Source organism: Dromiciops gliroides, chromosome 4 (assembly GCF_019393635.1).
Source record: "Dromiciops gliroides isolate mDroGli1 chromosome 4, mDroGli1.pri, whole genome shotgun sequence".
NCBI lineage: Eukaryota > Metazoa > Chordata > Mammalia > Microbiotheria > Microbiotheriidae > Dromiciops > Dromiciops gliroides.
Genome location: NC_057864.1, coordinates 486,806,374 through 486,817,944, shown reverse-complemented (window position 1 = coordinate 486,817,944; position 11,571 = coordinate 486,806,374). Strand labels below are relative to the sequence as shown.

The window sequence follows — 11,571 nt, the reverse complement described above, 5'->3', positions numbered from 1 at the left end:
TCCAGCGGGTGAGGATCCATTTACAGGATCCAAAGCGGGCGCCTCAAGGCACAGACACTGAGGTCCGAGGTTTGGAGAGGGAGAGCACTGCTTCTCTCCTAGCTCCAGACACACACACCGCTTCTCCCTCCCCTTCTCTCTGCTCACACGGCCTCCACCCTAATTCAAGCCCCCCTCGCTCTTTGTCTGGTTGCACCGACCTCCTAATAACGGGTCCCCTCTCCCACCCCTCCTTCATTGCTGATGGAAAGACCATTCCCCTCCTCCTGGGAACACCAGGGGCTTCCTTTTGGTCTGATGACACAAGACAAACTGGCTCTTAAAGTGCCCCTGCCCCCACTCAACAGTTGGGGATCAGCCTCTTGTCTTGCCTTTGCTCCTCTGCCTCCAGGCCTTCGGCTCTGGCTGTCTCCCCCACTCCCATGCTTGGAAGGCATTTGCTCCTTACTGCAGCCCCAGTCCCCCTCTTTCTTCAAGCTGTCGCATGAATGACATCTCCCATCCTCCCTCATCCTGATTTTATCCCCATCTCTTCTGTTTTTTGTGGGGGCAATTGGGGTTAAGTGACTTGCCCAGGGTCACACAGCTAGTAAGTGTTAAGGGTCTGATGCTGGATTTGAACTCAGGTCCTCCTGAATCGAGGACCAGTGCTTTATCTACTGCGCCACCTAGCTGCCCCCTGCCCATCTCTTCTGTAGGTGTCATTGTCCACCCTCCTTTCAGTCTCTGTCTATGAAGCCCATTGGAACACTTCCCAGGGACTGGTCTCCTCTTATATTGTTATTTCAACAGAAGCAGAGAGAGGTCTGGGCTTGAAATCCGGCCTCATACACCTCAGGTGCTGTGCGACTCTGACCACTGGCCTTTCTCAATTTGTTTGCAAGTCTGCCACTCACAGGGCGCGTTAACGCTTTGTAGGCCTTGCTCTAGTACCGGATTCAGCTCTCATCGCATCATTGTTGCTTGTCCTTCATTATCAAAGAAGACCGTGCAAGGTCACCAACATCATTCTCTCCTCCAGAGCCATCTGGGTCCAGTGGCAAGATATACACCAGGACCACTAGAGATGGCCCTGGATGTTTTGAGGCAATCAGGGTTAGGTGACTTGCCCAGGTCACACAGCTAATGTCAAGTGTCTGAGGCTGGATTTGAACTCACATCCTCCTGACTTCAGGCTCAGTGCTCTATCCACTGTACCACTTAGCTTCCCCCATGTCATCAGCCAAGACTGGGCAGTAGGTCTCAGACCTGGGTTCAAGTCCCACCATGGGCCCATGTGGGCCATCTCGGGGCTCGAGGTAACAGACCAATTTCTCCCCAGGGCACATATGTCGGGTCTCTGTCCCGTGAGTGAGGTCTGGGCAATCTTGGGTTTCAGTCGTGGCCTTCCCAATGCAGCATTTTGTCCCCTCCAGGCCTGCAGCAGAAAAAGCCCCTGGGGTTTGGTCTGGAAGCACTGACTCGGCACTATGGCCCTTTGGCAAAGGGCCTGGGAATGAAAACAAGGGTCAGGCAGCAGAGGGTGGAAAACAAGCTTCCTTTATGTACAAGAGCAACTTATTTACAACCAGATGTGAACTATGTACATTAAAATACAAGAGGCATTTTTTTCCATGGTAATCACTGTATAAATTAAGAAAATAAATACAGGGGAGTGAGGTCCCATCCTAAGGCACAAAACCTTGGCTCCGAGATGCTGTGGGATCTCCGTGCTCTTTCCTTCTCTCGGGCAGGGCCCCCAGAGGAAGGGACGCTGCCAGTCTCCGCAGTCCATTGTTACCCACATGCAAGAACAGTGACATCACAACGTCCTGAACAGTATCAGCCCAGCCGATAGGCTGCCGCTGACTTCAGGAGACAATCTGTTTACAGGATGGACAATTGTTTAAGAAAGAAAACCACACAACTTTAAGTAAACAATCGTTTTTGTTTTGCTTTTTACCATGGATAATACATTTTAAAATAATACTCTCAACAACAGCAGAAAGCAAAGGCTTGTCCTTTGCACAGGGTGGGTGGGGCTGAGAGCTTCACTAGTGATGGAGGAGACAGGGTGTGTGTGTGTGTGGGGGGGGGACCCCGCCTTTGAAGGTGAGTGTGTGAGCAGGTGACACCGCCCCTGAAGCCCACGGCCTCCTGCCTGCACCCCATCTGCATAAGTTCTAAAACCTGGGGAGCTTGGGAGGGTGTGGGGGAAGGAGGGCTCCCCTGTGCATCCTGCCTGTCTGGACCCTGTGTGGCAGTGCTGCCCTGGGCCTCTTTTTACATGTGTACAATGAGGTTAGGGTCAAATCATTACACGCTGTGTCTTGAGATGACAAAGGCTCCTATGGGGTGCTGGCGTCTATGCCACGATCCTCGGCCCAGCCAATGAGACCGGCCAGCATGAAGGAGCCCTGTGGTCCAGGGCAGGAGGCAGAAACGCAGAGGGGGGGGGGAAGTGGTGGGGTAGCTGGTCCAATAGGGACCTCTGGCCTTTGCTGGCAGTGCCCACCCCTCCCCTTGAAGACCTCGGGCGGCCTTGGCCTGATCTCAGGTGCCAGCATGTCCTGTTTCACCTAACCTCTCTCAGCTTGTTTTCTCATCTGTAAAATGGGGACTTTTCTACCAACTGGGCTGCACTCACAGGGTGTGGGCAGAGCTCCGGGCACTTCAGGACCTGAGTGACCCATGGACACTGCTCCCGCCCTACTTTTGTTTGCTCGGGAAGAGTTCACAGGTTTCTTCCCTTCCCTGGAGTCCCTCTGGCCAAGCCACCGCCACATTTGCCTGCCTTTGCTCTACGGGAGGGACCGCGGATGGCAAGGCTGTGGCTACTGTTCTTTCTGACTTGGAGGAAGATGGTCAACTGTTCCCCATCAAATGTTCCTCTCCCACTGGCTCAGACTCAATGGCTCCCCAATCTGACCCTAGAGGACATCCTGCCCCCTCAGTTCAGAGATGAGGAACCAAAGGCCCAGAGTGGGCCTCTGACCAGAGCCTGAATCCTATCCCCATCCTGATCGTCCCCCTCCGCCGTCATATGCCTGGTGGCTACTGAATGGCCTCTCCTGCTTGTCCTGTACATTTGGCTCCTGGGTTGCCTTCCTCCAGTTGGCAGGAAACCCGGCCAGCCCTCATGTTGACCCTCCCTTCCTCCTCCCCCAGGGGCTGGTCTCTGTGCTACACAACCATCAGCTTTGCCGTCTACAACATATGCCATTGAGCCCAGAGAGAATCAGTGAATCCACTCCTGGGAGAGCGAGCAGGAGCCACACCCCCAAATCCTGAAAGAGCAGAATTGCTAAACTACTATCTTCTTGATGCAGGGCATTTGAAAACTAGGGAGGACGGGGAAACGCGCAGAAAAGGAAGAAAAAAGGAGATTCTATTATCCTCGGCAAGCAAGCTCAACTTCAGAAATAGAGACAGGGGTCAGAGGCCCCGGGACAGGCTGGAGCTGCCCAGAGTGGCTGGGATCTGCATAAGCAAAAAGATGGCTCACCCTGACATGATCTCAAACAGGACCCTCAGGACAAGGGGATGAGGGAGAGTCAGAAGGGGGGCTCAGGCACCCCAAAGAGCCAGGGCTGGCCTTTTTTCTGGTGGGAGGTGCCCATCAGCAGTGGGGAGAAAGGCTCAGCACACTGTGGCACATCATGGGACATTGGCGCTCTATAAAGTGACGATGAATATGATGAGTTCAGAGAAGATGGGGAGGGAGGGAAGCAGACCCAAGAAAAAGATACCCACAATGTGAATGGGAATCCCCCCCAGAAGAGAAGAGGATGCACCCCTCCCTCCTTCCTCAGCAAGGTGGGCTAGAGCGGGGAACACAGCAAACACACCCAGATTCAGCTGATGTGAACTGCTTTGTGACTCTAATGGCTAAACTTGGCCACAGCCCCTCCCTCCAGTGCAGAGGTGGGGAACCATGGGCACAGAATGCCACATACGTGGTTTCTGTCAATGTCTGTTGTAAGAGAAGGGTGCCGGGCAGCAGCTGCAGAGGACATTCAGAAGTGACTGGGATGTCATAATAAAATGCATCGGTAATGAAAAGGAACACAGGCCTGCCATGCCAGTGTGAGATTACTGAGAACAATTAGGTCTGACTAATGCGTGCCTTGTTTTGGACAGGGATGGGCAGGGAGACGAGGGTGGGGGCCAGCCTCACGTCTGACGGAGAGATGAGGGCTGGATCAAAGCTGCTGCTGGAAGGGTCTGGATGCAAAGCCTGGAATACAGGCTTTACAGAAAGGTCTGTGGGCCTTGCCCAAGCATCTCCAAGAGGGGGCTCCAGGTAGTCTAGTGGCCTGCAGACCAATGTAAACCGAGGCAGCAGGAACAGAAGCACACAGGGCAGTGAGCGAGAGGCCCAGGAGGAGGGAGAGTGGAGGCTGCTCTGGAAGAGGGGGATGTGCCGGGCTTGGCTCTAAGTGGCAGGGCCTGACAGATCATTTGCTAATAATCCACCAAGGGCAGGCTCTTGTATATTGTACGGGCCCTGGACAGTGTCCTGCCAGCTCCTTCTCACTGTAGGCGATCTCCCCAACTAGGCCCAGCCACACACGGCTCCAGTGACAGCCCTGAAGGGCACCTTTATAGCTGACACTTCCATAACTGATGTGATGCTAAGGGGCAATGAGATGTCCATCTCTACTGAGAAAGCAGGGAACTGAGATTGACTCAGAATGGGAAAATCTCACTTTGTTTCTGTTTTTATTTTTAAATTTCCTGTCTCTTCCCACAAGGGTGGTCAAACTGACTTGTCTCTTTCTCAGTGGAGATGCCCATGTGTGAAGTGACCACTATGGAGACTGCACAAGGGAAGAAAGCCAAGGGACTTGGCCAAGCCATGGACCAGACAGTCATGGGCACGCCCGCCTGCTGGCCAAGAAAGGGCCTGTCTCTGCTTCGGCCGCCTCCTCCCATCACACCCTTTCCACAAACCAAACGGCAGGAGGATGGCTGGTTGGAGAGACGGAGGCCGTGACCGTGCCCCAGACAAATGCTGCTTTGGGCACGGGAAGGGGAACAAGAGCTCTGCTTGCTTAGAAATCCTCAACATGCGGACATGTCTCCCTGTCAAGGGGTCACAGGGTTAAGAGCCATCAAAGACCTTAGAAGGCCTGGAGCCTGACTCTCATTGTCCAGGAGAGGGAGCTGAGGCCCAAGCAGCCTGCCCGGCTTCTGGGTACACAGAACACTCCAGAGCCCCACGGCCTCTTCTGCTTTGGCCTTCCAAGTTCTACCTTCATTTAGCCACGGCAGATTTTCTAGAAAAAATTTCTCTAAGTGGAACTTGAATCAATTCAACTCTGCTTTCAGTACCAAGAGAGAAGAATTCACATTTAAAGACCTTCCTTCAGATCACCCTGGTAGGCAGGCTGGGCAAGTATACCCCGGCCCTGCCGACTCCTTTACCAGAGGTGACCACCATAGGAAAGCCCAGTGGTTGGGGCACCTGTGCTGAACACACAGAAGCAAAGAGGGACCATCCCCAACCTCCCTAGTGGGGGGAGCAGCGTGTCTGGGGCTACGCTGGAATCCCTACAAGGTATCAGACACTCCCGCAGGAAGTCTGACGTTTCCCAAAACTTGGATGCTTGTCATTTGGCCTAATTTTAGGTGCCGTGGGTCTGATAAATTGTGGCTTTGGGATGGAAGGTCTGAGGCCCAGCAAAGGACTGAGATCTGGGCCCAAGAGGAAAAGCTGGCAGACAGCGTGGCTCATGAGGCTGGGGGCCTGCTGCTGCCCATCCTGTTGGCCAAGTTGGTCACGCTTTTTGGTGGTGTGTGTGTGTGTCTGTGTGTCTGTGTGCACACTTAGGAATACCTAGCACAGGATTCCTTTTTTTTTTTTTTTTTTTTTTGCGGGGCAATGGGGGTTAAGTGACTTGCCCAGGGTCACACAGCTAGTAAGTGTCAAGTGTCTGAGGCCGGATTTGAACTCAGGAACTCCTGAATTCAGGGCCGGTGCTTTATCCACTGCGCCACCTAGCTGCCCCACTAGCACAGGATTCTAATCCAAAGATATCAGCCCTTTAGGACCTGCTCAAAGGCCACTGGTATACAGAGCCCCCTCCCCACTCAAGGCTTGGGGGAAAGAGTTGCAACCGTTGCTCCCTGTGGGCCAAGGCTGTTATTCGACAGAAGGACATGGCACAGAATAAGCTGAACGCCACAGGAGAGTGTGTGAAGAAGGGGACCCTGGCAAGCCCTGGGGTGGCAGGGCGGGTGGGCCCTCCTTCTATTATATGGGCTAGTTGTAGGGTCCCAAGCCCACCCGTGAACCCAGAGCGGGATGTTGATGAAGGGTCTCTGGGCAGCCTTGGTTTCCTGCTCTGTAAAATATGGGGGCTTTAACCTGTGGTCTGTGAACACAGGTATTTCAGTGACTTTCAGTGTAACTGGTTTCCTTTGAAATCCTCCGCTTGTATTTAGACCAGGCTTCTGAGAAGGGGTGCAGGGTGCCCTGGAAGGCCTCCCAAATGCCGGCTGATCTCGGGGCCTCTGGGCTCCGTTATGTGCTACCAACTATCCTAGAACCACAGGATCTGAGGCCCAGCTACCCAACACGCAGCTCATTCCTCCTCACCTGCCGGGGCTTTCGGTCGCTTCTGCTCATTCATTTTCTCAACAGCAATTACTGCACAGGCTCCATTACTGATCTGTGACAATCAAGTAACCTGGGAAGTTCCCAGAGCAGCTTTGCTAGCCACAAGGAGAGCGCAGACACGCTCTCCCGTCTAGCCCTTTGGCGCCAGACGTGGCTGGACTCTGCTCCCATCTGCCTCGTTGGCTCCGCGAGGACGGGGACCATCTTCGGATGCCCAGCACCGAGCACAACACCCCTTGCATCCGGTAAAGCCGCTAAATAAATATTGGTGGGATAGAATTTGTGGATCTGTGACCCTCCTAAGAGTGCGATCTCGTGAAAGATGAAGGAGACAAAGGAGCCACAGTGATGGGGTGGATGGAACAGGGGGCGAGGCACATGCTTCTCTTCCTACCCCCAGGAAAAACAGCCTCTTTGGGTGTCACTGGAAAAAAGCATTTCTATGCTCAGTAAATGGTGACTGAGACAAGAAAGACCCCAGCACTTTCAGCCCACAAGAGAGCACTGCAAGTCCTCGAGGGTGGTCTGCACCGGCAAGCTGGTGGGGGGAGGAGGAGTGAGAATGGTTTCTGAGAGTCGGCCTCACATGCATGACCTGTCAAAGGGGACCAGTCACACCGGACGCCTCCGGAGGAGTCAAGAACAAGCACAAAGGCTCGCTCCATCCGCGGGCCAAGGCCAGGGTGCGAGGTTGCTGCTTTCCTGCTTGGAGCCGAGGGTTGCTCCAGCTGCCATTTGCTGACCCCGGAGCACATGGGACAAGACCCAGCCCCAGCGTCCCTGGAAGCTGCGAGCTCGGCCTGGGGTGGAGGCTCCAGGAGCTATGAGGATGCCGGGCCTTGGCTTGGAAGGTAGCTGTGTTGTGGTGGTTAAGACTTGCCCGGGGACTGGAGGGAGCACTCAGGAGTGCCCCCCATTGGGGGCGGGGTTCTCCGGACGAGCTGTAGCACCATGAGAGAAGTCCGGGGAGGCAGGCGGGGGGGGGGCAGCCCCCGCGGCTGATGCTTCAGTTGGGGGAGGAGGAGCAGGCGCAGGCCGTGAAGACGCCCGCTAGGCCTCGCTGGCAGGGGGGCTCCGGTTCAGCTCCCGGATTCCGTGGAGGATCCTCTTCATGTGGCCCACCTTGGTCACCCCGAGGTCCTGCAAGCCAAGAGAAGAACCCACCATGGAGCCCGGGGAGAGCTACCAAGAGCCAGGAGGGGCAGCCCAAGGCACAGCCTGGCATGCTTGGGCGCCTTGGCCCATCCCGATGGCTCATGAGAGAACACAGATGTGATGGGAGGAGACCCTGTTAAAAACGGCAACCTCGCTAGCATGTCACCAATGACACCCCTGGCCCCCACCCCATCAGCCTCCCCTGGGTTGGCCCACAGAGCTGAGCTGGCGGGGCCAGAGGGCCCCCGGGGTCTCAGGCTCAGGTGTGGTCAGGGGGCTCTGCCTGAGGCGCTCAGGCATGGGCTCTCCCGGTCCCCCAGGGCCAGCCAAAGCCCAGGACTCTCGCCAGGGCACCGGGCCATCTCTTTTCACACACACTCTCTTCTCCCACAGACAGGATCCCCTCAAGGGCAGAGCCTGGCCCTGACCAAAGCCCGTGGGCCCTGCACACCAGACACCTTCTGAGCTGGGAGCGCCGTGGGCAGAGCTGTGGGCAGAGCTGCGAGCAGAGCCAGGGACTCCGCCAGGGGATGAACAAGCACAAAGTACCTTGAGGTCCCTCCGCTCGAGCTGCAGGAGCTCGGGGCCCCGGATGTCGTGGCGGATGAAGATATCTCTATACTCACAAAGACTGAGGTGCTCAAGCCAGGCCGCAACCTCCTCCGTGCCCCAGAGGTGAACTGTCAGAGACGGAAAAGCAGGAGGGCACTGAGAGCCGAGAGAGGACACCACCGCACCCGAGGTCTCAGGAGGAAACAAAGGGAGCCCGCGGCACCCGCCACCCAGAGTCAAGAGGAGGTGAGCCAGGCTGGGAAAATCATTGATCCAGGGCGCCCCAGAGGTGAGGTAAGAGCCATGCCGGGGCGGGGGGTGCCCGTGAGTGTAGTCAGCCCTCAGCTTCCCAGCCCCCCTCCACCACTCCAATAAGAAAGAAGCCGCCACCTTGTCCAGAACACGGCCATGGCCTCTCGCCAAGTCTGACTCACACAGGGCGTGAGCCCGACCCAGGGCTCAATTACTTTGAGGCCTATGCCCAGATCATCAGAAGTGGTGGTGCGAGGGGGGGCTACACAGGACACCTTGAACTTTTTACTTGGAATGGAAAAATGTAGCTGAAAATGCAACCAGAGCAGCCTTTGCTGTGCCTTTTTTGGGGCTAGTTTGACTTGAGTAGAGCGAGGCTCCCCAGCCCTGACAGTCGTGAAAAATGTGTCTGAGGGAAGCCAGACTGACTACAATCACTCACAGAACCCCAGCTTCTGGACTAGCATTTTAAGAGGGAGAATCGGAAAGGCCCCAATCTTTGGGAGAGAAGCTGCAACTCAATTCTTTGCAACCAGGAGAGCGCTATCGTGAGAGAAGGGTGGGGGGCAGCCGCAACCCCAAAGCAGGTGCAAAATCTCAGACGGGAGGCACCCACGGCAGATGCCAAGGGCCAAATAAAGCACCCGACGGGAAGGCTTCTACAGGCTGATTGGTCATCTGTCCCCATGGGATTGGCGTGCCACGTGCACCCACCCTGCTGATGTGGATTGATTAGAGGGGGGATTCAATCAGAGGCCAATCATCAATCGCAACAGCAGAAGCACGAGCAACTGGGGCACTGAAGGACGCTCACAGACCTGTGCCCCAAAGTCACCTCCTCTCCCCCCTCCCAGGCAGACAAGAGCAGGAAGCTCGGGAGGCCTCTTCCCATTTGGTTTGGGAATCTCAGGGCAGGGCAGGGGCAGCAGCCCTTGGACAGCATACATGGGACAATCTACGAGGTTTCAAGCCTACGAACAAAATGTTAGTGAGGACGGCCTAGCTAACAAAGGAGAGAGAAGCCATTGGGGGGGATGGGGAGGACACCCGGCGGGCAGGGAGTGCCCGTGCGCTTGCTGGCACGCGGAGGGCTAGCTACCCGGGAGGCTGGTGCCGCTGCCGCCGCTGCGGATTTCTTTGTTCTTGCTGCTCTTCTCCTTTTTGAATTTGGTCACGAGGCGGAACTTGCCGCTGCGGCCACGTTTGGAGAAGTCCAGCGTTGCGGGATTCTGAGGGGCAAGAGCAGACAAGGAGCGCTGGGTGACTGTTGGTGGGCAAGGCCGGCCTGGCCCACGGGAGGGGATGGGAGGACGGGGCTGGCTGCACATACCTCGTCGTCACTGGGCTCCATGAGCTGCCACAGCCAGGGGATGTCCACCAGCTTTCTCAGCTGAAGGTCCATGTCAGCCAGGGCTGTCCGGAGCTGCTCCTTGTGGGGCGGCTCAAGCTGCTGCAGCGCGGCCAGAGAGAAGAAAGGACGCCCTGTGAGCCCTGGGGCAGCGGGGCCAACCACGCCAACCCCGTGTGGGCCTGAAGCCAGGGCACCAGAGGCAGCCACAAAGGGAATGGGCTCAGGAAGAGGCCACGCCCGGCACCCCTCTCGGTGATCAGACCCTGCATCACCCTGGTGAAGGCAGGGTCGAGAGGGCTATGAACGACCCCATGGGAATGAGGCCGCCAGAGGCCCCTGATCCACGGACCAGGTCAGGGGGCACCACGAGGCCCTCGCCTCAAAGAGGAAAGGGAACCCTGTGGACAGGGGTCCTTGGAGCAGCTGTTTCTGTGGTGGCGAGGGCGTGCCCAGCGCCAGATCGTGCTGCGAAGGGCACGAGAGGCTACAGGGTGTGAGAAAGGGTGGAGCGCACAGCATCAGGGAATGGACCAGGACTGGGGGCAATGCGCACGGGCACAACCATGCCAAAGAGATGCCTGTGAAGGACCTCAGAAGTGGGTGGCGCAGCCCCCTGACCGCGGAGGCCTCCATGATCAGACCGGGCCAGAGGGTGGTTTCCCTTTTCTGTTCGTTCAGCCAACCCACAAGAAAAACAAATATACAATTCTATGAACAAGGGTGAGATGCTGAACGCAAGCCCTCCGGGGCTCCTTTCTGGGGTCTGCTCTTTTGGGGGCCAGGGGGTGGGTGCAGCCAGGCCAGGGAGTAGCCTCCCAGCAATCCCACTGGCCCTGGGGCCATTCTGCCCTCCATGAGCAGCCCCTGTGGCCTGAGGTCCAGCTAATTCTCACTATACAATGACGCCAAGGGACTTTGGACTAACATGGCTGGTCCTGGGTGTTCACAGGACTGGGAAAGTGGAATGATTTCAGCACCCCCAGGGGATGAACCCCGCCTCCCCCCTCAACTCCGCCCCCCCCCCCTCGGCCCTTTGGCTGAAATTTTTAGGGCTTTTAGCCCTGCCCCCGGACCCCTCCGCAGACGAGATCTCCTCAGAGCTTCGCCTCTGGGTCGATACTGAGGGCATCGTCACCCCCATTTTAGAGCTGAAGTAACCAGAGCCCATTGTGTCTTCTGATCCTGGGCTGAGCCCCCAGCGTGCCGCGTGACTGTGCCCCCGGGCAGAGGCCTCACCGACATACCAAGGCCATCTTCCCAGTGAGCAGCAGCTCCGTCTCACTGTGGAGAGCGCGAATGTTATTCACCATCTCCAGGACAAAAGTGCAGTTCAGACCCTGCCGGGAGGAAAACGTAGTGAGGGGCCTGGGAGCCGGCCCCAGGGGCTGCGAGGGCGCAGCAGGCCAGTGGGCGGGAGGAAGGACGTACCTCGGCAGCCTTGGATTTCCCATAGACTCTATCAATTGATTTAGAGCTGGCATTGACGGCGTGGGCCAGCTCCGGCTCCATGTCCTGACAAGACTGAGCTATTTCCCGGATGCTGAAGAGGAGGGAGAAGCGCAGGCACCGCATTAGGCACGAGCCGGGCACAGGCAAACTGGTGACGCCCCCTGAGAACCCTGCTTCCGAATTACATCACAGAAGAGAGGCCCAGACTCGG

General features: G+C 56.7%; 1 protein-coding gene across 4 annotated transcripts in view; it reads right to left on the bottom strand.

Annotated features, from left to right (window-relative positions):
• Nucleotides 1–1,518: 1,518 nt before the first annotated feature.
• The window catches only part of DGKD (diacylglycerol kinase delta), a 114,143-nt gene continuing 104,090 nt past the window's right edge, over nt 1,519–11,571 (bottom strand). For 3 of the 4 annotated variants that reach the window (XM_044002483.1, XM_044002481.1, XM_044002482.1), the window contains 6 exons: nt 11,340–11,451; nt 11,156–11,248; nt 9,891–10,010; nt 9,660–9,789; nt 8,306–8,436; nt 3,224–7,741 (listed from right to left, as the gene is read on the bottom strand). In XM_044002483.1, the coding sequence (XP_043858418.1) occupies nt 7,652–7,741; nt 8,306–8,436; nt 9,660–9,789; nt 9,891–10,010; nt 11,156–11,248; nt 11,340–11,451 (676 nt within the window). In that variant the 3' untranslated portion in view covers nt 3,224–7,651. Of the gene's footprint in view, nt 1,863–3,223; nt 7,742–8,305; nt 8,437–9,659; nt 9,790–9,890; nt 10,011–11,155; nt 11,249–11,339; nt 11,452–11,571 lie in introns of those variants that run through there. The other variant, XR_006356344.1, reaches the window with a different exon arrangement.